The sequence below is a fragment of the Palaemon carinicauda genome, chromosome 23, assembly GCF_036898095.1.
Source record: "Palaemon carinicauda isolate YSFRI2023 chromosome 23, ASM3689809v2, whole genome shotgun sequence".
In the NCBI taxonomy this organism is placed as follows: Eukaryota; Metazoa; Arthropoda; class Malacostraca; order Decapoda; family Palaemonidae; genus Palaemon; species Palaemon carinicauda.
Genome location: NC_090747.1, coordinates 90,441,482 through 90,469,026, shown reverse-complemented (window position 1 = coordinate 90,469,026; position 27,545 = coordinate 90,441,482). Strand labels below are relative to the sequence as shown.

Here is a 27,545-nt window from a genome sequence, read left to right as displayed (position 1 = left end):
AGAAGGAAAAAAGGAAGCCGGAACGGATGTACATCGGGACAGATATATTTGACCTTGAGCAAAAATAGCGCGTATTAAGGGTTGTTGAGTCCTCTATTAAAAAGCCTCTTATCCTAAGACGAATGTCAACCAGGCCTAAGTCCTATGGAATGCTTGAAGAGAGAGAGAGAGAGAGAGAGAGAGAGAGAGAGAGAGAGAGAGAGAGAGAGAGAGTAAATTTCTTTTTTTGCACTACTCTCATTGGTATATTCTACCATGGGGAAATTCATTGTTAAATTATTAGAATTTGCAAAAAAATAAAAATTGATTAAGTGCAATAATGGACTAAAAACGTAAAATCGATGGGAAACGGCGATAAGAGAAAGCTCAGCTTCGCAATCATAAATATGAGGTCATCGCCCCGAACTGACTTGGCGTCTTACCAGAAACTTATAGCAATGGAGTGCAAAGGGTTGGAAAGAGCCCACAGCGCTGGTAGGTCAGTTACGAGAAAATACCGGTTCGGGTGGTTCAAGATTGGCGGTATATAAGGCGAAGAATCATCAAATGCACATCAGAGAAACTGAAGATCGTCGAGGAAGTAACATACGTCGGACCAAGATGAGGTCGATTACCACTTTGCTGTGTCTCGTCGCTTTAGTCGGGAGGTGAGGATATGGACATACATTTCAAGGGGAAATAATCTGATTGTTCCACTTCTGTAGCGTCATTTAATGGAATGCATGTGTTTGAAGAGATCCACTTCTGTAGTGTCATATAATGGAATGCTTGTGTTTGAAGGGTTCCACTTCTGTAACGTCCTTTAATGGAATGCATGTGTTTGAAGAGATCCACTTCTGTAGTGTCATATAATGGAATGCTTGTGTTTGAAGGGTTCAACTTCTGTAGCGTCCTTTAATGGAATGCATGCGTTTGAAGAGATCCACTTCTGTAGTGTCATATAATGGAATGCTTTTGTTTGAAGGGTTCCATTCCTGTAGCGTCATTTAGTGGAATGCTTGTGTTTGGAGCATTCCACTTCTGTAGCGTCATTTAATGGAATGCTTGTGTTTGGAGCATTCCACTTCTGTAGTGTCATTTAATGGAATGCATGTGTTTGGAGCATTCCACTTCTGTAGCGTCCTTTAATGGAATGCTTGTGTTTGGAGCATTCCACTTCTGTAGTGTCATATAATGGAATGCTTTTGTTTGAAGGGTTCCATTCCTTTAGCGTCATTTAGTGGAATGCTTGTGTTTGGAGCATTCCACTTCTGTAGCGTCATTTAATGGAATGCTTGTATTTAAAGGGTTCCACTTCTGTAGCGTCCTTTAATGGAATGCATGTGTTTGAAGAGATCCACTTCTGTAGTGTCATATAATGGAATGCTTTTGTTTGAAGGGTTCCATTCCTGTAGCGTCATTTAGTGGAATGCTTGTGTTTGGAGCATTCCACTTCTGTAGCGTTCTTTAATGGAATAATTGTGTTTGGAGCATTCCACTTCTGTAGTGTCATTTAATGGAATGCATGTGTTTGAAGGGTTCCACTTCTGTAGTGTCCTTTAATGGAAAACAAGTGTTTGGAGCATTCCACTTCTGTAGCGTCCTTTAATGGAATGATTGTGTTTGGAGCATTCCACTTTTGTAGCGTCATTTAATGGAATGCTTGTGTTTGAAGGGTTCCACTTCTGTAGCGTCATTTAATGGAATGCATGTGTTTGGAGCGTTCCACTTCTGTAGCGTCATTTAATGGAATACTTGCGTTTGGAAAGTTACACTTCTGTAGCGTAATTTAATGGAACGCTTGTGTTTGAAGCGTTCCACTTCTGTAGCTTTATTTAATGGAATGCTTGAGTTTGGAGCGTTCCACTTCTGTAGCGTCATTTAATGGAATGCATGTGTTTGGAACGTTCCACTTCTGTAGCGTCATTTAACGGAATGCTTGTGTTTGGAGCGTTCCACTTCTGTAGCGTCATTTAATGGAATGCTTGTGTTTGGAGCGTTCCACTTCTGTAGCGTCATTTAATGGAATGCATGTGCTTGGAGCACTCAACTTCTGTAGCGTCATTTAATGGAATGCATGTGTTTGGAGCGTTCCATTTCTGTAGCGTCATTTATTGGAATGCTTGTGTTTGAAGGGTTCCACTTCTGTAGCGTCATTTAATGGAATGGATGTGTTTGAAGCGTTCCACTTCAGTAGCGTCATTTAATGGAATGCATGTGTTTGGAGCGTTACACTTCTGTAGCGTCATTTAATGGAATGCTTGTGTTTGAAGAGTTACACTTCTGTAGCGTCATTTAATGAAATGCTTGCGTTTGAAGTGTTCCACTTCTGTAGCGTCATTTAATGAGATGCTTGCGTTTGAAGGGTTCGACTTCTGTAGCGTCATTTAATGAAATGCTTACGTTTGAAGGGTTCCACTTCTGTAGCATCATTTAATGGAATGCTTGAGTTTAGAGCGTTCCACTTATGTAGCATCATTTAATGGGATGCATTTGTTAGGAGCGTTCCACTTCTGTAGCGTCTTTTAATGGAATGTTTGTGTTTGGAGTGTTCCACTACTGTAGCGTAATTTAATGGAATGCGTTTGGACCATTCCACTTCTGTAGCGTTATTTAATGGAATACTTGAGTTTGAAGGGTTCCATTTCTGTAGCGTCATTTAATGGAATGCATGTATTTGGAGCATTCCCCTTCTGTAGCGTCATTTAATGGAATGCTCGTGTTTGGAGCGTTCCACTTCTGTAGCGTCATTTAATGGAATGCTCGAGTTTGAAGGGTTCCACTTTTGTAGCGTCATTTGATGGAACGCATGTGTTTGGAGAGCTCCACTTCTGTAGCGTCATTTAATGGAATGATTGTCTTTGGAAGATTCCACTTCTGTAACCTCATTTAATGGAATGCATGTGTTTGAAGAGATCAACTTTTGTAGTGTCATATAATGGAATGCTTGTGTTTGAAGGGTTCCACTTTTGTAGCGTCATTTAGAGGAATGCATGTGTTTGGAGCTTTCCACTTCTATAGCATCCTTTAATGGAATGCTTGTGTTTGGAGCGTTCCACTTCTGTAGCATCATTTAATGGAATGCATGTGTTTGCAGGGTTCCACTTCTGTAGCATCATTTAATGGAATGCATGTGTTTGGAGCATTCCACTTCTGTAGCATCATTTAATGGAATGCTTGTGTTTGGAGCATTCTACTTCTGTAGCGCCATTTAATGGAAAACTTGGGGTTGAAGGGTTCCACTTCAGTAGCATCATTTAATGGAATGCATGTGTTTGGAGCGTTCCACTTCTGTAGCGTCATTTAATGGAATGCTTGCATTTGGAGCGCTGCACTTCTGTAGCGTCATTTAATGGAATGCATGTGTTTGGAGCGTTCCATTTCTGTAGCGTCATTTAATGGAATGCTTGCGTTTGGAGCGTTCCACTTCTGTAGCTTCATTCAATGGAATCATGCGTTTGGAGCATTCCACTTCTGTAGCGTCATTTAATGGAATGCATGTTTTTGGAGCGTTCCACTTCTGTAGCGTCATATTTTGGAATGCTTGTGTCTGAAGTGTTGCACTTCTGTAGCATCATTTAATGGAATGCATGTGTTTGGAGCATTCCAATTCTGTAGCGTCATTTAATGGAATGCTTGCGTGTGAAGCGTTCCACTTCTGTAGCGCCATTTAATGAAATGCATGTGTTTCAAGGGTTCAACTTCTGTAGCATCATTTAATGAAATGCTAGTGTTTGAAGGGTTCCACTTATGTTGCGTCATTTAATGGAATGCTTGGGTTTGGAGTTCCACTTCTGTAGCCTCATTTAATGGGATGCTTGTGCTAGGAGCGTTCCACTTCTGTAGGGTCATTTAATGGAATGCTTGTGTTTGGAATGTTCCACTACTGTAGTGTCATTTAATGGAATGCATGTGTTTGAAGCGTTCCACTTCTGTAGCGTCATTTAATGGAATGCTTGAGTTTGAAGGGTTCCACTTCTTCAGCGTCATTTAATGGAATGCATGTATTTGGAGCATTCCACTTCTGTAGCGTCATTTAATGGAATGCTCGTGTTTAGAGCGTTCCACTTCAGTTGCGTCATTTAATGGCATGCTTGAGTTTGAAGGGTTCCTCTTTTGTAGAGTCATTTAATGGAATGCATGTGTTTGGAGCGTTCCACTTCTGTAGCGTCATTTAATGGAATGCTTGTGTTTGGAGCGTTCCACTTCTGTAGCGTCATTTAATGGAATGCATGTTTGGAGTGTTCCACTTCTATAGCGCAATTTAAAGGAATGCTTGTGTTTGGAGCGTTCCACTTCTGTAGCGTCATTTAATGAATGCATGTGTTTGGAGCATTCCACTTCTGTAGCATCATTTAATGGAATGCATGTGTTTGAAGGGTTCCACTTCTGTAGCATCATTTAACGGAATGCTAGTGTTTGAAGCATTCCCCTTCTGTAGTCATTTAATGGAATGCTTGTGTTTGAAGCGTTCCACTTCCATAGCATCATTTAATGGAATGCTTGTGTTTGAAGCGTTCCACTTCCATAGCGTCATTTAATGGAATTCATGTATTTGGAGCATTCCACTTCCGTAGCGTCATTTAATGGAATGCTCGTGTTTAGAGCGTTCCACTTCAGTTGCGTCATTTAATGGCATGCTTGAGTTTGAAGGGTTCCTCTTTTGTAGAGTCATTTAATGGAATGCCTGTGTTTGGAGCGTTCCACTTCTGTAGCGACATTTAATGGAATGCATGTGTTTGAAGCGTTCCACTTCTGTAGCGTCATTTAATGGAATGCTTGTGTTTGAAGCATTCCCCTTCTGTAGTCATTTAATGGAATGCTTGTGTTTGAAGACTTCCACTTCTTTAGCGTCATTCAATGCATTCAGCATTTCACACTGCATATTGCTCGCTTTATTTTCAAAAGATCTCATCCCTCTAACCTGATCATAGTCGATACAAATGCACCTTGAGCATATGTATTTTATGGGTGTAAAAAATTTCAGTCTGAAACTCTCGAATTACAAACTACAAAAGTCCGTCGCCTTCCTATTCACCACTAACTGTCTGTAATTCTTCCGCTTTCTCTCCTTTTTTTTTTTCGCAGTGCCTACGGACTTAGCTGCCGCTGTCACTATGACGAAAGTTTCACGTGTACAGACGAACCTACAGAAGAAAGCTGTCCTTATGGAAGGGTAAAAGAGCCCTGCCACTGCTGCTTGGTATGCGCCAGGGTGAGTCTGGAATTCCGGTTCAGTTTCTTCTCCGTCATTGCTGACTAATAACATTACGTAAAGCGAACATTTCTAAGAAAAAAAAAATCATCCCTTGTCCATAACATATATCATGTGTGATTTACTTTCGTTTATTGCATTACTGTGTGGCGGATAAACTAAACAGTCAAGCACCTTAATAATAAATCTATTGTGTCGGAACCTGAATGGCAAAATCAGACTTGAATGTGTATTATTTTTTCAGCTCAACGCTTCAAACAGTTGAACCTGATTTAAATATCTTATAATTATGTCGTTTTAAGACCTAAAACTTCAGTTCTAAAGAAAAGAAAAAAAGAACACTTCAATGCCATCTAAAATATGCAAGAATCCTTTTCCCAATGATATTACTCATGTTTAAGCAATATTTTAATAACCTGCCAATGTATATTTAGAAAATTATTTCACAAAACTTCTCATGAATAATAATAAAAAAAAAAAAACATCTTAAAAGTTCAGAGAAAATTAAAAACTAAAAAGTAACATCAAGAGAAAAAAATCTACCATATAACTAAAAATTATATAACAAATCCCATTACGAAATTAATAATAAAAAAAAAAAAACATCTTAAAAGTTCAGAGACAATTAAAAACTAAAAAGTAACATCAAGAGAAAAAAATCTACCATATAACTAAACATTATATAACAAATCCCATTACGAAATCCTAACATAAATAAACCTTCCCAGGGACCTGGCGAGGTATGTGGAGGATTATGGGGCTTCGTTGGCAAATGCACAACTGGGTATACATGCGAGAGGGTACCCGGAGATGATGAAGACAGGCACTACGTGGGCATCTGCCAGGAGGCCGGAGCAGAAAACTCTTCCTCTACAACTGATTCACCTGCGCCTACTACGGGGTCGCCTTCGTCTTCGACTCCTTCAGAGTAGGGGCACCCACCCAATGCAGTTTTCCTTATATTGAAGGATTTATTTTCTATGTTCTCGTTAAGGTGCCCTTCGATGCTAAGGATGGGTTCGCCTTTTTCTAAAGAACTCTTTATTGTAGGTAGTTGCTAAGACATTGGCAGTTGATACCATTGCTGTATTCTACAAAATCCAGATATAAAAGGAATACTATAAAAAAATTTATGATTTCTGATCATGATATATAATTTACAAAGCCACTTTAATATTATTGGCTTGATCATTGTATTACCACTGACCGCCTGCATAGCTCTATCACTGAATGTATTATACGATACGAACTATCGTCTGCATTCAACCACATACCCCTACAGATCACATTTCATACACCCTCCCTCCCGGCGGTACCCATCCAAAGGGAGAGGCTACCATCCATCTCATGGGATTTCTCCAACCTCCAAAAATCCACTACATTCAAACGCTTAGCTAAAAGTAATCTCTGCTCGATAACTCAACCTGCTGAAGTCCTGCTCTGCAATAATCCTAAGTTCCGCAATGAACAGCATAAAACAAAACTAAAGGAATTCTACGTAAATATAATAAATGCCTGACGGAGCTCGGGAAGAGACACGATTAGACTCTCTAGAGGTAACCATAGAAACATACCTGGTTGGAATGATTTAGTTAAAGACCTCTATGCACACTCTCGAGAAATGTTCCTTCTTTGGAGGAACGATGGTAGCCAGAGAGAAGGTCCCCTTGCTCTACAGATGAGGCAACTGAGAGCACAGTTCAAACTTGCTCTTCGTCAATGTCGTAGCAACGAAAATCAGCTACGAGCCGATGCATTGTCCAGAAAATTGACCAACCATGACTTCCCCCATCTTTGGAAAGATATTAATTCCCTAAACCCAAGGTCAAACAAATTATCCCAGAGAGTAGGGGATGCAGTTGGCGAAGAATCCATCGCAATAATGTGGGGGGATCACTTTAGCACCATCCTAAATTGTATAAATGACCAAGATACATAAAATTAAGTGGATACTCTCATCAATGTCAATATGGATTTTCAATATAGTGACCGTATCTCCCCGAGTGACGTGTGCGAGGCTATCAAGAAATTACCTAGTAACAAGGCACCCGGCTGCGATGGCCTTCCTGCCGAGGCTTTCAAATTCTGCCACCCTATAATTTATATCCTATTTCCTGCACTATTTAATGCCTGTATATTACACCAATATCTCCCCGAAACCCTTCTACTTGTCCACTTAATACCTCTCATAAAAAACAAACTGAAGGATGCCAGTGACCCACGAAACTACCGCCCCATCGCCATCACAACAATTTCATTGACAATATTTGAATTTCTTCTGTTCCGTCGCCTTGCACCCTTTCTCCACACCGCAGACAATCAATTTGGTTTTAAGACTAACCACTAGACTGACACCTGTATACTGTATATATTTTAAAGGAGATATTGAATTTCTATATATCCTCTGCCTCCCCTGTCTACTTATGTTTTGTAGACGTGCGGAAGGCATTTGACATTATTATCATTATTCAAGCAATTTTTGTTCCAACATAATTTTCATTGTCATCGCCATTTTTTTTTCTCCCTCTTTTTGTTTGCTGATATGCATGTTATCATCATTATTAAGCGTTAATTCTATTGTGATTTTATTACCCAGACCTTAGAGCTCTGTTGTCAACCTGCTAATTGACGTTTGTAATATATCACTGATATTATTGCATATCTCATCTTTTTTTACCGATGTCAAAAGTGTAAGATCACTATACCCTTATTGTAACTCTGTATATGGCTTTTGCTGAAATAAAGATTATTATTATTATTATTATTATTATTATTATTATTATTATTATTATTATTATTATTATTAAAATGGATATGTTCAGGATACGTCTGATAAAATAAAATATTGTTTTAAGAAAATGATGTGATTAATAAAAGCAAGACCTTATATAATAAAAGACAGCTTTTAAAATGGATACTATGAAAATATTTCACATCGCGATACACAAGTCATTTAATTTATATTTAAAAAGGCTAAATTCAGGCTACATATGATAAAATAAAAAAAAGTTAAAAAAATTATGTGATTAACAAAAACCCCTAATAAAATATAGCTTAAATTCAATTATTTTGGTATCCATGTCTATAATCAGAGGCTATCCCTTTCATAATGAGATGACACACTAGTGTAAGTTTTAAGTTCTTTAATATATGAAATGTACGAAAATAATTAAGGTTTCTGCGTAAAGACAATAAGGTTATTCTATTGATCTTGTGTTCAGGTGTGCAGTAACTACAATTGATCGTCTGAGTAAGTAAATGACCGCAAAGGTAAAATGGGAACTCATACAATGATAAAAAGAAACCTTTTCACTACGAATGTGTAGCCTAGTTCTACCAGGTAAATGAAGATGATTACTTTCTTGGTGCATTCAAGAAATTGATGTGTACGAAACAGTACTTTGTCATCGCTTCAAGTAGCCCAGATTTAAAGTGAGGGTTAAAATGCGATGGTAACACTTGAGTATGTTCCTTGAATGACCAGTTGTTGTTGTAGATTATCTCTTGCAATACTGCAGTCCATAATTCTTGAACAAAACTTCTTTCTGTACATGGACAGTTGAATAGAAATGCATAAAAAACGCAATTAAGGCTGAAACAAACATACACGCAAAAGAAATTTTCGATTATCATATATATACGAAGACTAAACTACTCTGTCCTCTGGGATATACCTGGCCGAACTATCCGAAAGAGCATGCCAGTAGGCCTACAGGTTTACACTATGCTTAGTGTACTAAAATCAGACTTTTTATTAAATTTATTTTTTTATCCACAACTTCGGATATATGTCCCTTGCACTTATTGAGGTAAACACTCATTGACATACAAATGCGTATGTAACCCACCTTAATGATGCCTTAAGGCTACGATTCAATCAAGATGAAATTCTATTTCTGACCGGAAACCAAACGACGTGAACATGAAGGGGTATTATTAAAAATATTTCATCTAAAATGAGAATGGAATACGTAACAGAGACAGATTTAAGACGTACGAAGGTGTACAACAGGAGAAAAACTTTGCTAACAAATAAGATGTAACGGCAAAAGATTATTTGATTATTGGAATTACGTACTTTGCAAAAGATAAATAAAATGCAGACATAAAATAATGTCTAGACGTCCAGACATATCAACCCAATACTGAATAATAAAACCCAGAAGGAATTAAATCTACATACATACATACATACACACACACACACACACACACACACACATATATATATATATATATATATATATATATATATATATATATATATATATATATATGTGTGTGTGTGTGTGTGTGTGTGTGTGTGTGAGTGTGCGTGTGTGTGTGTGTGTGTGTGTGTACAACACAATGCTATTTTGCCTTACAGTGGAGTAATCCGGAAATAAAATAACTTTTAAATGTACTATACGGAAACTCTTGTCCTAAAATTCCCCAATGTCTTGAGATACTAATTCACCAAATCTCAAGACAGTTCAGAAAGTAGTGAAGATTGTTGGGAACCAGTTGGAAATAAATGTCTCAAAATGGTGTATGAGGCCAACAGCAACCTCATGCCACGTGTGAATTATAGTGCTTATGGTTAGGGGTACAAAATACGAGATGGGATTAGAATTCATTAATTTGTCCTGGGGTCTGGGAGGCCATTCAGCTCCCATGTGCAACTGGATGAAAACCCTGTTATTGCAATAAGAGGTGAGTCATGAGGTTGGAAAAGACGGAAGAGAGAAAGCCGGAACGGATGTATATCGGGACAGATATATTTGAGCTCGAGCGAAAAAAAGGCATATTAAGGGTTGTTGAGTCCTTGCAGGGAGGAATTCCTCTATTAATTAGCCTCTTATCCTAAGACGAATGTCAACCAGGCCTACGTCCTATGAAATGTTTAAAGAGAGAGAGAGAGAGAGAGAGAGAGAGAGAGAGAGAGAGAGAGAGAGAGAGAGAGAGAGAGAGAGAGAGAGAGAGACTAAATTTCTCATTTTTAATACTCTGATTGGTATATTTTGCCATGGGAAATTCTTTGTTAGATTGTTAGAATTTGCAGAAAAAAAATTTGATTAAGAAATTGCTATCCAATAGTTCAATAATGGAATATATACACAAATCCTTCAGTACTAACAACGTAAACTCGTTGTAAAACAGGGTGATAAGAGAAAGCACAGCTTCGCAACCATAAATATGAGATCATCGACCCTAACTGACCTGGCGTCTTACCAAAAACTGATGGCAATGGAGATCGTGCAAAGGGTGAGGACCGTGCTCCATGGCACAAAGGCTTACTTGTATTATGACATAAGGCCAGTTTGAAGTATGTTTCCTTCAGATATACGATCTTGCGCAACTAGCACAGCGCTGGAAGGTCAGTCAAGAGAAAATACCGGTTCAGGTGGTTCAAGATTGGCGGTATATAAGGCAAGGAATCATCAAATGCACATCAGAGAAACTGAAGATCGTCGAGGAAGTAACATACGTCGGACCAAGATGTCGATTACCACTTTGCTGTGTCTCGTCGCTTTAGTCGGGAGGTGAGGATATGGACATACATTTCAAGGGCAAATAATCTGATTGTTCCACTTCTGTAGCGTCATTTAATGGAATGCATGTGTTTGAAGGGTTCCACCTCTGTAGCGTCATTTATTAGAATGCTTGTGTTTGGAGCGTTCCACTTCTGTAGCGTCATTTAATGGAATGCATGTGTTTGGAGCATTCCACTTCTGTAGTGTCATTTAAAGGAATGCTTGTGTTTGGAGCATTCCACTTCTGTAGTGTCATTTAAAGGAATGCTTGTGTTTTGAGCATTCCACTTCTGTAGCATCATTTAATGGAATGCTTGTGTATGGAGAGTTTCACTTCTGTGGCATCATTTAATGGAATGCTTGTGTTTGAAACATTCCACTTCTGTAGTCATTTAATGGAATGCTTGAGTTTGAAGCGTTCCACTTCTGTAGCATCATTTAATGGAATGCTTGTGTTTGGAGAGTTCCACTTCTGTAGCATCATTTAATGGAATGCTTGTGTTTGAAACATTCCCCTTCTGTAGTCATTTAATGGAATGCTTGTGTTTGAAGCGTTCCACTTCTGTAGCATCATTTAATGGAATGCTTGTGTTTGGAGAGTTCCACTTCTGTAGCATCATTTAATGGAATGCTTGTGTTTGAAACATTACCCTTCTGTAGTCATTTAATGGAATGCTTGTGTTTGAAGAGTTCCACTTCTGTAGCATCATTTAATGGAATGCTTGTGTTTGGAGAGTTCCACTTCTGTATTATCATTTAATGGAATGCTTGTGTTTGAAGCATTCCCCTTCTGTAGTCATTTAATGGAATGCTTGTGTTTGAAGCCTTCCACTTCTTTAGCGTCATTCAATGCATTCAGCATTTCACACTGCATATTGCTCGCTTTATTTTCAAAAGATCTCATCCCTCTAACCTGATCATAGTCGATACAAATGCACCTTGAGCATATGTATTTTATGGATGTAAAAAATGTCAGTCTGAAACTCTCGAATTACAAACTACAAAAGTCCGTCGCCTTCCTATTCAACACAAACTGTCCGTAATTCTTCCGCCCTCTCCTTTTTTTCTCCGCAGTGCCTACGGACTTAGCTGCCCCCGCTGTGACAAAGAATTACTGTGCTCAGACGAACCTACAGAAGAAAGCTGTGCTTATGGAAGGGTGTACACGCCCTGCCACTGCTGCTTGGAATGCACCAAGGTCAGTCTGGAATTCCAGTTCAGTTTCTTCTTCGTCATTGCTGACTAATAACATAACGAAAAGCGAACATTTCTAAAAAAAAAAATTATCCCTTTCCCATGAGATATATCCTTTGCGATTAACTTTTGTATATTGTAGTACTGTGTGTGGCAGATAAAATAAACAGTCAAGCATCTTAATAATAAATCTATTGTGACGGAACATATATTAATTACTAAGATGGCACTTGTCTTTGCAATGATACTTTGAATGGCGAAATCAGACTTGAATGTATATTACTTTTTCAACTCAACGCTTCAAACAGTTGAACCTGATTTAAATGACTTATAATTATGTCGTTTTAAGACCTAAAACTTCAGTTCTAAAGAAAAGAAAAAAAAAATTCAATGCCATCTAAAATACGCAAAAATCCTTTTCCCAATGATATTACTCATGTTTAAGCAGTCTTTGAATAACATGCCAATGTATATTTAGAAAATTATTTCACAAAACTTCTCATGAATAATGAAAAAAAAAAAAATCTTAAAAGCTAAGAGAAAATTACAAATGAAAAAGTAACATCCCAAGAGAGAAAAATCTACCATATAACGAAACATTATATAACAAATCCCATTACAAAATCCTAACATAAATAAATCTTCCCAGGGACCTGGCGAGGTATGTGGAGGACCATGGGGCTACAGTGGCAAATGCGCAAATGGGTATAAATGCGAGAGGGTACCCGGAGTTGATGAAGGCTGGTATGACCGGTATGACTACGAGGGCATCTGCCAGGAGGACGGAGCAGAGAAATCTGCCTCTACAACTGATTCACCAGCGCCTACTACGGGGTCGCCTTTGTCTATGACTTCTTCAGAGTAGGGGCACCCAATGCAGTTTCCTTATATTGAAACATTTATTTTCTATGTTCTCGTTAAGGTGAAAGTCTTGTAACAATTTACTCGTCCATCGTATCTTAAGCTTTAACTTCTAGTTTGCGACATCTTACCTAACTTGACTTTAAGGGCTGTTTTTTATGGTCCTATACTGCAGGGGAAACCTACTCTCTACAGGACCTTCACACTTATCTTATCGTATATATTCCAAGGCATTCAGCATTTCACACCGCATATTGCTCGCTTCATTTTCAAAAGATCTCATCCCTGTAACCTGATCATAGTCGATACAGATGTATGTTGAATATAAGTATTTTATGGATCTAAACAATTTCAGTCTGATACTCTCGAATTAAAAACTACATTCCGTCGCCTTCCTATTCACCACGAACTGTCCGTAATTCTTCCGCCCTCTCTCATTTTTTTTTCCGCAGTGCCAGCGGACTTAGCTGCCTCCCTTGTGACCCTGTCAATTCCCCGTGCAGAGACGAACCTACAGAAGAAAGCTGTCCTTATGGAAGGGTCAACGACACCTGTAATTGCTGTTTGGAATGCGCCAGGGTGAGTCTGAAATTCCAGTTCAGTTTCTTCTCCGTCATTGCTGACTAATAACATAACGTAAGGCAGACATTTCTCAAAAAAAAAAAAAAAAAAAAAAAAAAAATATCCTTTTCCATAAGATCTATCCTGTGCGATTTACTTTTGCATATCGCATTACTGTGAGTACCGGGTAAAATAAAGTCACGCATCTTGATAATTGATTTATTTGAGGTTTTCTGGCATCCTGGCATCTAAGGTCATTGACGCCGATATCGTTAATTGTAAATAAAGAGTAAAATAACATTCAATTAAAACATAAATCTATTGTGACGGAACATACATTAATTACTAAGAAGGTATTTGTCTTTGCAATGATACTTTAAATGGCAAAATCTGACTTGAATTTATATTATTTTTTTTTCAGCTCAACGCTTCAAATGGTTAAACCTAATTTAAATATCTTATAATGATGTCGTTTTACGTCTTTAAACATCATACGTTAAAACCCGTTTTAAATGACTTGAGAACCTAACTTCAGGTCTAAACTTCAATGCAATCTATATGTTAGAATCCCTTCCCCAATAATATTACTCATGTTTAAGCAATCTTTGAATAACCTGCAAATGTATATTGAAAGAAAATTCATTCATAAAACTCCACATGAATATAATGAAAAAAAAAACATCAAAGTTAAGAGAAAATTAAGAACGAAAAAAGTAACATGACAAAAGAGAAAATCTACCTTATAACGAAACATTATATAACAAATCCCATAACGAAATCATATCAAATTAATCTTCCTAGGGACCTGGAGAGGATTGTGGAGGACCATGGGGCGTAACTGGCACATGCGCAACTGGGTATACATGCGAGAGGATACCCGGAGGTTACGAAGATAGTGTTGGCTACGAGGGCATCTGCCAGGAGGCCGGAGCAGAGGAATCTGCCTCTACAACTGATTCACCTGCGCCTACTACGGGGTCGCCTTCGTCTACTACGGGTTCGCCTTCGTCTACGACTCCTTCGGAGTAGGGGCACCCAATGCAGTTTTCCTTATGTTGAAACATTTATTTTCTATGTTCTCGTTAAGGTGCCCTTCGATGCTAAGGATGGGCTCGCCTTTTTCTAAAGAACTATTTATTGTAGGTAGTTACTAAGACATTGGCAGTTGATACCATTGCTGTGTTCTACAAAATCCAGATATAAAAGGAATACTATAAAAAGTTATGATTTCAGATCGTGATATATAATTTACAAAGTCACTTTAATATTATTGGCTTGATCATTGTATTACCACTGACCGCCTGCATAGCTCTATCACTGAATGTATTATACGATACGAACTATCGTCTGCATTCGACCACATACCCCTACAGATCACATTATTTACACCCTCCCTCCCGGCGGTATCCATCAAAAGGGAGAGGCTACCATCCCTCTCATGGGATTTCTCCAACCTCCAAAAATCCACTGCATTCAAACGCTTATCTGAAAGTAATCTCCGCTCGATAACTCAATCTGCTGAAGTCCTGCTCTGCAATAATCCCAAGTTCCGCAATGAACAGCATAAAACAAAACTAAAGGAATTCTACATAAATATAATAAATGCCTTACGGAGCTCGGGAAGAGACACGATTAGACTCCAGAGGTAACCATCGAAACATACCTGGTTGGAATGATTTAGTTAAAGACCTCTATGCACACTCTCGAGAAATGTTCCTTCTTTGGAGGAACGATGGTAGCCAGAGAGAAGGTCCCCTTGCTCTACAGATGAGGCAAGCGAGAGCACAGTTCAAACTTGCTCTTCGTCAATGTCGTAGCAACGAAAATCAGCTACAAGCGATGCATTGTCCAGAAAATTGACCAACCATGACTTCCCCCATCTTTGGAAAGATATTAATTCACTAAACCCAAAGTCAAACAAATTATCCCAAAGAGTAGGGGATGCAGTTGGCGAAGAATCCATCGCAATAATGTGGGGGGATCACTTTAGTACCATCCTAAATTGTATAAATGACATAGATACCCGAAATGAAGTGGATACTCTCATCAATGTCAATATGGATTCTCAATGTAGTGACCGTATCTCCCCGAGTGACGTGAGCAAGGCTATCAAGAAATTACCTAGTAACAAGGCACCCGGCTGCCATGGCCTTCCTGCCGAGGCTTTCAAATTCTGCCACCCTATAATTTATATCCTATTTCCTGCACTATTTAATGCCTGTATATTACACCAATATCTCCCCGAAACCCTTCTACTTGTCCACTTAATACCTCTCATAAAAAACATACTGAAGGATGCCAGTGACCCAGGAAACTACCGCACCATCGCCATCACAACAATTTCATCGAAAATATTTGAATTTCTTCTGTTCCGTCGCCTTGCACCCTTTCTCCACACCGCAGACAATCAATTTTGTTTTAAGACTAACCACTAGACTGACACCTGTATACTGTATATATTTTAAAGGAGATATTGAATTTTTATATATCCTCTGCCTCCCCGTCTACTTATGTTTTGTAGACGTGCGGAAGGCATTTGACAGAGTAAACTATCTGAAACTCTTTCTGAAACTACGCAAAAGGGGAACTCCTCTATATCTCATCGGCAAATTATACTGTTGGTTCTCAACACAACAGTTCTGTGTCAAATGGGGCAATGTCCTTTCCCAGCCATTCGGTTCCTCTAACGATCTCAGGCAAGGAGGCATCCTCTCACCATATTTATTTCATGTTTACACAGACCATTTGAATATCAGACTGAACTCACTTCCCATTGGTTGTACGGTTAATGGCTTTACCAAAAATAACCTTTGCTACGCTGACGATATGGTCCTCATCTCCCCCTCTGCCCAAGGCCTACAACGTCTTATCGACACCTGCAACGCATACGCTAATGAACATGACATAATCTATAACGAATCGAAGACAGTGCATGTCTGTCCTTCAGAGAGCGCTCCGATTCGTAGAAGATCCACATATTTTCCTCCAAAATCATCAGCTAGCATTTGTCAATGATTTTCCTTACCTAGGTCACATCATTACGAAAGATTTAAAGGACACATCTGACATTGAAAACAGGCGACGTAAATTGTGTTGTCTAGGGAACATGGTAACGAGAAGATTTGCCTTCTGCCGCCAAGATATAAAAAAACTCCTATTTCAAACCTACTGCTATAACGTATACGGCTGCTCGCTATGGGCAAACTATACGCGTGAATCGATGAGACGTATCACAGTCATTCACAATGATATCCTAAGACGCCTCACCAATACCCCGAGGCACCATTCACCTTCAGCGATGTTTGTTGAAAATAGACCGGATAACCTAAAAACCATCATTCGACGCTCTATAGTAAGTCTCACCTCCCGCCTACGACCTAGTGAAAATCTCCTAATTCAAAATGTGCTTGCAAGTGCAGCGAGAATAAAATCCAAAATGTGGGAAACCTCGAATAAGGAAGCGTCAGTACAATGAATTGTATTCACTAATCTTTGATAGTGTGGCTATGCAAAATCTTCATCACTAAATAACTTGGGTATAATACCCAGTAATGTTATGATAACGTGTTTTATTATGTTATATCTTTGTTGTCTGGAAGTCCTGTATTTCCTTCACACCACCTGCTCTGTGACTAGGTTTTTTTCTTTTCCCCAGAGTTCTATCATTATTCAAGCAATTTTTGTTCCAACATAATTTTCATTGTCATCGACATTTTTTTTTCTCCCTCTCTTTTTGTTTGCTGATATGTATGTTATCATCATCATTAAGCGTTAATTCTATTGTGATTTTATTACCCAGACCTTAGATCTCTGTGGTCAACCTGCTAATTGATGTTTGTAATATATCACTGATATTATTGCATATCTCATCTATTTTTACCAATGTCAAAAGTGTAAGATCACTGTACCCTTATTGTAACTCTGTATATGGCTTTTGCTGAAAAAAAAAAGATTATTATCATTATTATTATTATTATTATTATTATTATTATTATTATTATTATTATTATTATTATTATTAAAATGGATATGTTCAGGATACGTATGATAAAATAAAATATAGTTTTAAGAAAATGGTGTGATTAATAAAAGCAAGACCTTATATAATAAAAGACAGCTTTTAAAAGGGATAATATGAAAATATTTCAGATCACGATACATAAGTCATTTAATTTATATTTAAAATGGCTAAATTCAGGCTACGTATGATGATATAAAATGTTTAAAAAATGGTGTGATTAACAAAAAGACCTGATAAAATATAGCATAAATTCGATTATTTTGTTATCCATGTCTATAATCTGAGACTGTCCCTTTCATAATGAGATGACAAACCTGAGTAGGTTTTAAGTTCTTTAATATATGAAATGTACGAAAATAATTAAGGTTTCTGCGTAAAGACAATACGGTTATTCTATTAATCTTGTGTTCAGGTGTGCAGTGACTACAATTGATCGTCTGACTAAGTAAATGACCGCAAAAGTAAAATGGGAACTCATACAGCGAAAAAAAAAAAAAAAAAAAAAAAAAAAAAAAAAAAAAAAAAAAAAAAAACTTTTTACTACGAATGTGTAACCTTGTTCTACCAGGTGAATGAAGATGATTATTTTCTTGGTGCATTTAAGATGTTGATGTGTACGAAACAGTGCTTTGTCATCGTTTCAAGTAGCTCAAGAAGATAGCTGCAAAATGAGGTTTACAATGAGACGGTAACACTTGAGTATGTTTCTTGAATGACCAGTTGTTGTTGCAGATTATCCCTTGCAATACTGCAGTCCATAATTCTTTAAGAAAACGCTTCTTTATCTACATGAATGGTTGAATAGAAATGCATGAAAATTACAATTAAGGCTGAAACAAACATACACGCAAAAGAAATTTTCGATGATCATATATGTACGAAGACTAAACTACTCTGTCCTCTGGTATATACCTGGCCGAACTATCCGAACGAGCATGCCAGTAGGCCTACAGGTTCACAGTAAGCTTAGTGTACTAAAAAAACCAACTTTTTTTTATTTCATTTTTTTTAATCCACTACTTCGAATATGAGTCACTTGCACTTGTTGAGGTAAACACTCATTGACATATAAATGATTATGTGACCTACCTTAATGGTGCCTTAAGGCTACGATTCAATCATCATGAAATTCTATTTCTGACCGGAAACCAAACGAAGTGAAGATGAAGGGGTATTATTAAATACATTTTATCTAAAATGAGAATGGAATACGTAACAGGGACAGAGTTAAGACGTACGAAGGTGTATAACAGGAGAAAAACTTTGCTAACAAATAAGATGTAGTAACGGCAAAAGATGATTTAATTAATGGAATTACGTACTTTGCAAAATATAAAAAAAATGTAGAGATAAAATAATGTCTAGACGTCCAGACATATCAACCCAATACTGAATAATGAAACTCAGAAGGAATTAATATACACACACACATACATACACACACACACAAGCATATATATATATAGTATTATATATATATATATATATATATATATATATATATATATATATATATATATATATATATATATATATATATATGTATATATACATATGTGTGTGTGTGTGTACAACACTATGCTGTTTTGCCTTACAGTGAGTAATCCAGAAATAAAATAACTTTTAAATAGACTACACGGACACTCTTGTTCTAAAAATTCCCCAATAGTTTGAGATTCTAATTCACCAAATCTAAAGACAGTTCAGCAAGTAGTAAAGATGGTTGGGAACCAATTGTAAATAAATGTCTCAAAATGGTGTATGAGGCCAACAGCAACCTCATGCCACGTGTGAATTATAGTGCTTATAGTTAGGGGTACAAAATACGAGATGGGATTAGAATTCATTAACTTGTCCTGGGGCCTGGGAGGCCATTCAGCTCCCATGTGCAACTGGATGAAAACCCTGTTGTTGCAATAAGAGGTGAGTCATGAGGTTGGACAAGACGGAAGAAAGGAAGCCGGAACGGAGGTATATCAGGACAGATATATTTGACCTTGAGCAAAAATAGCGCGTATTAAGGGTTGTTGAGTCCTTGCAGGGAGGGAATCCTCTATTAATAAGCCTCTTCTCCTATGACCAATGTCAACCAGGCCTAAGTCCTATGAAATGCTTAAAGAGAGAGAGAGAGAGAGAGAGAGAGAGAGAGAGAGAGAGAGAGAGAGAGAGAGAGAGAGAGAGAGAGAGAGAGAGAGAGAGAGAGAGAGAGAGAGACTAAATTTCTCATTTTTAATACTCTGATTGGAATATTTTACCATGGGGAAATTCTTTGTTAGATTGTTAGAATTTGCAGGAAAAAAAATTGATTAAGAAATTGCTATCCAATAGTGCAATAATGGATTATATACACAAATCCTTCAGTAATAACAACGTAAAATCGTTGGGAAACAGGATGCTAAGAGAAGGCTCGGCTTCGCAACATAAATATGACATCATCGATCCAAACTGACTTGGCGCCTTGCCAAAAGTTGATGGCAATGGAGATCGTGCAAAGGGTTGGGGAGGGCCCAAAGCACAGCCAATCAACCCCCAAAAAAGGCTTGGATAGGCTGAGGAACGTGCTCCATGGCACAAAGGCTTATATACTTGCATTATGACATAAGGCCAGTTTGAAGTATGCTTCCTTCAGATACAGGATCTTGCGCAACAAGCACAGCGCTGGAAGGTCAGTTAAAGAACAAATACCGCTTCAGGTGGTTCATGACTAGCAGTATATAAGACAAAGATTCTTCGCATGCGGTGCACAGAAACTGAAGATCGTCGAGGAAGTAACATACGTCAGACCAAGATGAGATGGATTACCACTTTGCTGTGTCTCGTCGCTTTAGTCGGGAGGTGAGGATATGGACATACATTTCAAGTTCAAATGATCTAATTGTTCCATTTCTGTAGCGTCATTTTATCGAATATTTGTGTTTAGAGCGTTCCACTTCTGTGAAGTCATTTAATGAAATGATTGTGTTTGAAGGGTTCCACTTCTGTAGCGTCATTTAATGGAATGCATGTGTTTGGAACTTTCCACTTCTGTAGCGTCATTTATTGGAATGCTTGTTTGAAGGGTTCTTCTTCTGTAGAGTCATTTAATGGAATGCTTGTGTTTAAAGGGTTCCACTTCTGTACCATCATTTAATGGAAGGCATGTGTTTGGAGTGTTCCACTTCTCTAGTGTTATTTATTGGAATGCTTGTGTTTGGAGCGTTCCACTTCTGTAGTGTCATTTAATGGAATGCTTGTGTTTGGACCGTTCCACTTCTGTAGCGTCATTTACTGGAATGCTTGTGTTTGGAGCGTTCCACTTCTGTAGCGTCACTTAATGGAATGCATGTGTTTGGAGCTTTCCACTTCTGTAGCGTCCTTTAATGGAAAGCATGTGTTTGAAGGGTTCCACTTCTGTAGCGTTATTTAATGGAATGCTTGTGTTTGAAGGATTCCACCTCTGTAGCATCATTTAATGGAATGCATGTGTTTGAAGGGTTCCACTTCTGTAGCGTCCTTTAATGGAATGCTTGTGTTTGGAGCGTTCCACTTCTGTAGCGTTATTTAATGGATTGCTTGTGTTTGGAGCGTTCCACTTCTGTAGTCATTTACTTGAATATTAGTGTTTGAAGGGTTCCACTTCTGTAGCGTCATTTAATGGAATTCTTGTGTTTGAAGGGTTCCACTTCTGTAGCGTCATTTAATGGCGTGCATGTGTTTGGAGCGTTTCACTTCTGTAGCGTCCTTTATGGAATGCATGTGTTTGAAGGGTTCCACTTCTGTAGCGTCATTTAATGGAATGTTTGTGTTTGAAGGGTTCCACTTCTGTAGTGTCATTTAATGGAATGCATGTTTTTGAAGGGTTCTACTTCTGTAGAGTCATTTAATGGAATGCTTTTGTTTAAAGGGTTCTACTTCTGTAGCGTCATTTAATGGAATGCATGTGTTTGGAGCATTCCACTTCTGTAGCATCATTAAATGGAATGCATGTGTTTGAAGGGTTCCAGTTCTGTAGCGTCATTTAATGTAGTGCATGTGTTTGAATGGTTCCACTTCGGTAGCGTCATTTAATGGAATGCTTGTTTTTGAAGCGTTCCACTTCTGTAGCGTCATTTAATGGAATGATTGTGTTTGAAGCGTTCCACTTCGGTAGCGTCATTTAATAGAATGCATGCGTTTGAAGGGTTCCACTTCTGTAGCATCATTTAATGGAATGCTTGTGTTTGCGGCATTCCACTTCTGTAGCGTTATTTAATGGAATGCTCTGTAGGGTCATTTACTAGAATGCATGTGTTTGAAGGGTTCCACTTCTGTAGCGTCATTTACTGGAATTCATGTGTTCGAAGGGTTCCACTTCTGTAGCGTCATTTACTGGAATGCATGTGTTCGAAGGGTTCCACTTCTGTAGCGTCATTTAATGGAATGCTTGTGTTCAAAGGGTTCCACTTCTGTAGAGTCATTTAATGAAATGCTTGTGTTTGCAGCGTTCCACTTCTGTAGCGTCATTTAATGGAATGCTTGTGTTTGCAGAGTTCCACTTCTGTAGCGTCATTTAATGGAAGGCATGTGTTTGAAGCGTTCCACTTCTGTAGCGTCATCTAATAGAATGAATGTGTTTGAAGGGTTCCACTTCTGTAGCGTCATTTAATGGAATGCATGTGTTTGAAGGGTTCCACTTCTGTAGCATCATTTAATGGAATGCTTGTGTTTGGAGAGTTCCACTTCTGTAGCTTCCTAAAATCGAATGCATGTGCTTGAAGGGTTCCACTTCTGTAATATCATTTAATGGAATCCTTGTGTTTGAAGCGTTCCACTTCTGTAGCATCATTTAATGGAATTCTTGTGTTTGAAGCATTCCACTTCTGAAGCGTCATTTAATGGAATGCATGTGTTTGAAGCGTTCCACTTCTGTAGCGTCGTAGCTTTATTTAATGGAATGCTTGTGTTTGAAGCGTTCCACTTCTGTAGCTTCATTTAATGGAATGCTTGTGTTTGAAGCGTTCAACTTCTGTAGCGTCTTTTAATGGAATGTTTTTAAGCATGTTCTACAGGACATTGTCTCTGACCTGTGTAATAGAAATTCTCTTGAGTGAAGATGTGCTGGACTGTTAACCTACAATCTTGCATCTCAACAGCCAGACGAAGAAATCAGGAAAGGATGTGTGATGTCGCCGTGGTTGTTCAACTTGTATGTTGATGGAGTGGTGAGAGAGGTGAATGCTCGAGTGCTTGGACGAGGATTAAAACTGGTAGACCATGAATGGGAGGTAAATCAGTTATTATTTGCGGATGATACTGTACTGGTTGCAGACACAGAAGAGAAGCTTGGCCGATTAGTGACAGAATTTGGAAGGGTGTGAGACAGAAGGAAGTTGAGAGTTAATGTGGGTAAGAGTAATGTTATGAGATGTACAAGAAGGGAAGGTGGTGCAAGGTTGAATGTCATGTTGAATGGAGAGTTACTTGAGGAGGTGGATCAGTAAGTACTTGGGGTCTGTTGTTGTAGCAAATGGTGGAGTGGAAGCAGATGTACGTCAGAGAGTGAATGAAGGTTGCAAAGTGTTGGGGGAAGTTAAGGTAGTAAAAAATAGAGGGTTGGCCATGAATGTAAAGAGAGTTCTATATGAGAAAGTGATTGTACCAATTGTGATGTATGGATCGGAGTTGTGGGGAATGAAAGTGATGGAGAGACAGAAATTTAATGTGTTTGAGATGAAATGTCGAAGGAGTATGGCTGGTGTATCACGAGTAGATAGGGTTAGGAACGAAGTGGTGAGGGTGAGAACGGGTGTAAGAAATGAGTTAGCCGCTAGAGTGGATATGAATGTGTTGAGGTGGTTTGGCCATGTTGAGAGAATGGAAAATGGCTGTCTGCTAAAGGTGGTGATGAATGCAAGAGTTGATGGGAGAAGTAAAAGAGGAAGGCCAAGGTTTGAGTGGATGGATGGAGTGAAGAAAGCTCTGGGTGATAGGAGGATAGATGTGAGAGGCAAGAGAGCATGCTAGAAATTTGAATGAATGGCGAGCGATTGTGACGCAGTTCCGGTAGGCCCTGCTGCTTCCTCCGGGTGCCTTAGATGACCGCGGAGGTAGCAGCAGTAGGGGATTCAGCGTTATGAAGCTTCATCTGTGGTCGATAACGGGGGAGGGTGGGCTGTGGCACCCTAGCAGTACCAGCTAAACTCGGTTGAGTCCCTTGTCAGACTGGGAGAAACGTAGAGTAGAGGTCCCCTTTTTGTTTTTGTTTCATTTGTTGATGTCGGCTAACCCCCCCCAAAAAAAAAAAAATTGGGGGAATTACCTTGGTATATGGATGGATGGACAACTATAAATAATCTTATATATATTCCAAGACATTCAGCATTTCACACCGCATATTATTCGCTTATTTTCAAAAGATAACGGGTAGAATGCAGTTTGTTGGGACAGGCGATATCTTTCTTATTATTAGCCAAATCGTTATTCCTTATGGGGAAGATGTTCTTTACTATGATCCAATACACCATAATATGAAGTTATTTTATCATTTTAGATATAATTTAGAGTGCTTCCCATAGCTTTTTGTGTAGGAGTGTTACGAAGGGGGTCCGGGGACTTGACCACGGGTAGGGGTTGTGTCCTGGGAACTCCTTGGTTAGGTTAGGTGGGTTTGTGATGTCTGTATGAGAACGACAGTGTTTGGTGGGTTGCAGGGGGCGTTAGCCTCCCTGTTAGGTCATTAGGATGCATTTACAACTTTAGTGAATTCATTATTTCATTCTGTTAAACTTCCCGTGAATAATTCGATAGGTACTGATTTTTACTCTATTTCTGGCGATTGCGACCCTGTCCTAATATGTGGTTGGTTGGGAAAAGCATTTACAAATCAAGTGAATTTAATACTATCTCATTCTGTGATCATTCCCTTGAAAAAGAGCCGATTTCGGACATTTTTTACTCGATTTTCTGGTGGTCCCAGGCCTGTCCCAACAAACTACAAAGGCTCCAAGATCTTATCCCTGTAACCTGCTCATAGTCGATACAAATGCCCCTTGAGCATAAGAATTTTATTGATCTAAACAATTTAAGTCTGATACTCTAGAATTACAAACCACAACAGTCCGTCGCTTCCGTAATTCTTCCGCCCTCTCTCATTTTTTTCCGCAGTGCCTACGGACTTAGCTGCTTCCCTTGTGACCCTGTCAATGCCCCGTGCACAAACGAGCCTACAGAAGAAAGCTGTGCTTATGGAAGGGTGTACAAGCCCTGCCGCTGCTGCTTGGAATGCGCCAGGGTGAGTCAGTTTCTTCTCCGTCATTGCTGACTAATAACATAAAGCAAAGCGGATATTTCTAAAAATTATCCCTTTTCCATAAGATATATCATGTGCGATTAACTTTTGCATATTGAATTACTGAGAGTGCCGGATAAAATAAACAGTCAAGCATCTAAATAATAAATCTATTGTGACGGAACCTACATTAATTACTAAGAAGGCTCTTGTCTTTGCAATGATACTCTGAATGGCAAAATCGGACTTAGAATGTATATTATTTTTTCAACTCAACGCTTCAAACAGTTGAACCTGATTTAAATATCTTATAATTATGTCGTTTTAAGACCTAAAACTTCAGTTCTAAAGAAAAGAAAAAAAGAACACTTCAATGCCATCTAAAATATGCAAGAATCCTTTTCCCAATGATATTACTCATGTTTAAGCAATATTTTAATAACCTGCCAATGTATATTTAGAAAATTATTTCACAAAACTTCTCATGAATAATTAAAAAAAAAAAACATCTTAAAAGTTCAGAGAAAATTAAAAACTAAAAAGTAACATCAAGAGACAAAAATCTACCATATAACGAAACATTATATAACAAATCCCATTACAAAATCATAACAAATAAATCTTCCCAGGGACCTGGCGAGGTATGTGGAGGACCATGGGGCCTCAGTGGCAAATGCGCACCAGGGCATACATGCCAGAGGTTACCCGGAGATGATGAAGGCAGCTTTGGCTACGAGGGCATCTGCCATCGGGCCTGAACACAGAGATCTGCCTCTACAACTGATTCACCTTCTTCTATTACGGGTTCGCCTTCGTAGGGGCACCCGATGCAGTTTTCCTCATATTGAAACGTTTATTTTCTATGTTCTCGTTAAGGTGCCCTTCCATGCTAAGGATGGGCTCGCCTTTTTTTCTAAAGAACTCTTCATTGTACGTAGTTGCTAAGACATTGGCAGTTAATACCATTGCTGAGTTCTACGAAAATCCAGATATAAAAGGAATACTATAAAAGAAGTTATGATTTCAGACCGTGATATGTAATTTACAAAGCCACTTTAAAATTGTTTCTTAAAATGGATATGTCCAGGTTACGTATGATAAAATAAAAAATAGTTTTAAGAAAATGGTGTGATTAATAAAAGCAAGACCTTATATAATAAAAGAAAGCTTTTAAAAGGCATACTATGAAAAGATTTCAGATCGCGATGCACAAGCCATTTAATTTATATTTAAAATGGCTAAATTCAGGCTACTATGATAAAATAAAATAGTTTAAAAAATGGTGTGATTAACAAAACACCTTATAAAATATAGCTTAAATTCGATTATTTTGTTATCCATGTCTATAATCTGAGACTGTCCCTTTCATAATGAGATGACACACTTGTGTAGGTTTCAAGTTCTTTAATATACAAATGTACGAAAATAATTAAGGTTTCTGCGTAAAAACAATACGGTTATTCTATTGCACAACTTGTAAAGGAATATTTCTTGATAAAAGAAAGGTAAAAAAAGGTAAGTTAAAATGTAATTATATTTTCATAATAAAAGATAAAATAATAATAATAATAATAATAATAATAATAATCAATACGGGTCTGTTTATTGTCCTGCAACTTGGAGGTAGGAGGAGCCAGCGCGCCGTTTGTCCGCCGTCTCCGCCCCCGCCCCCCCCCCCCCCCGCCGCGCCTCTTTTTTTCCCTAAATTCAACACGTTAGGTATCAGTTGATGAGAGAGAGAGAGAGAGAGAGAGAGAGAGAGAGAGAGAGAGTTCATTTAACTCCTCTTCCTCATTTCACTTCCCCTCCTCTTTCTCATTCTCCTCCCCCTTCCCTTCTCATTTTCCTATTCCTCATCATTCTCCGCCCCCTCCTTTCTCATTCTCCTCCTCTTTCTCATTCTTCTCCTCTTTCTCATTCTCCTCCCCCTTTTTTCTCATTCTCCTCCCCCTTTTTTCTCATTCTCCTCCCCCTCCTTTCTCATTTTCCTATTCCTCCTCATTCTCCACCCCCTCCTTTCTCATTCTCCTCCTCTTTCTCATTCTTCTCCTCTTTCTCATTCTCCTCCCCCTTTTTTCTCATTCTCCTCCCCCTTTTTTCTCATTCTCCTCCCCCTCCTTTCTCATTCCTATTCCTCCTCATTCTCCACCCCCTCCTTTCTCATTCTCCTCCTCTTTCTCATTCTTCTCCTCTTTCTCATTCTCCTCCCCCTTTTATCTCATTCTCCTTCCCCTCCTCTTTCTCATTCTCCTCCCCCTTTTTTCTCATTTTCCTCCCCCTCCTTTCTCATTTTCCTATTCCTCCTCATTCTCCACCCCCTCCTTTCTCATTCTCCTCCTCTTTCTCATTCTTCTCCTCTTTCTCATTCTCCTCCCCCTTTTTTCTCATTCTCCTTCCCCTCCTCTTTCTCATTCTCCTCCCCCTTTTTTCTCATTCTCCTCCCCCTCCTTTCTCATTTTCCTATTCCTCCTCATTCTCCACCCCCTCCTTTCTCATTCTCCTCCTCTTTATCATTCTTCTCCTCTTTCTCATTTTCCTCCCCCTTTTTTCTCATTCTCCTTCCCCTCCTCTTTCTCATTCTCCTCCCCCTTTTTTCTCATTCTCCTCACCCTCCTTTCTCATTTTCCTATTCCTCCTCATTCTCCACCCCCTCCTTTCTCATTCTTCTCCTCTTTCTCATTCTCCTCCCCCTTTTTTCTCATTCTCCTTCCCCTCCTCTTTCTCATTCTCCTCCCCCTTTTTTCTCATTCTCCTCACCCTCCTTTCTCTTTTCCTATTCCTCCTCATTCTCCACCCCCTCCTTTCTCATTCTCCTCCTCTTTCTCATTCTTCTCCTCTTTCTCATTCTCCTCCCCCTTTTTTCTCATTCTCCTTCCCCTCCTCTTTCTCATTCTCCTCCCCCTTTTTTCTCATTCTCCTCACCCTCCTTTCTCATTTTCCTATTCCTCCTCATTC

At 38.7% G+C, this 27,545-nt stretch overlaps 1 protein-coding gene and 1 long non-coding RNA gene across 5 annotated transcripts in view; one reads left to right on the top strand and one right to left on the bottom strand.

Moving 5' to 3' along the window:
- Positions 1-27,545, bottom strand: part of LOC137617223 (uncharacterized) — a 148,066-nt gene that overhangs the window by 66,776 nt on the left and 53,745 nt on the right. The gene's annotated exons all lie outside the window — the stretch shown is intronic.
- On the top strand, positions 516-25,881 carry LOC137617222 (uncharacterized). Of its 4 annotated transcripts, none has more exons than XM_068347159.1 (5): positions 516-647; positions 11,782-11,905; positions 12,551-12,762; positions 13,215-13,341; positions 14,125-17,269. In XM_068347159.1, exons 1-5 carry the CDS (start codon positions 547-549, stop codon positions 14,350-14,352), a joined length of 792 nt encoding a protein of 263 aa, XP_068203260.1. In that variant the 5' UTR covers positions 516-546; the 3' UTR covers positions 14,353-17,269. The 4 variants fall into 4 exon arrangements, 2 of the variants coding, with proteins under 2 accessions (XP_068203260.1, XP_068203259.1); XM_068347158.1 differs by lacking the exon at positions 516-647 and adding an exon at positions 10,487-10,716; XR_011039591.1 differs by lacking the exons at positions 11,782-11,905; positions 12,551-12,762; positions 13,215-13,341; positions 14,125-17,269 and adding exons at positions 24,467-24,593; positions 25,220-25,881 and having other exon boundaries at positions 557-647.

Excerpts from the sequence above, each read along its gene's own strand:
- LOC137617222 (XM_068347158.1), top strand. The coding sequence starts at position 10,502 with ATGTTTCCTTCAGATATACGATCTTGCGCAACTAGCACAGCGCTGGAA. Across the intron at positions 11,906-12,550 it reads GCTGCTTGGAATGCACCAAG|GGACCTGGCGAGGTATGTGG; the intron begins GTCAGTCTGGAA and ends AAATCTTCCCAG. Across the intron at positions 13,342-14,124 it reads GCTGTTTGGAATGCGCCAGG|GGACCTGGAGAGGATTGTGG; the intron begins GTGAGTCTGAAA and ends TAATCTTCCTAG.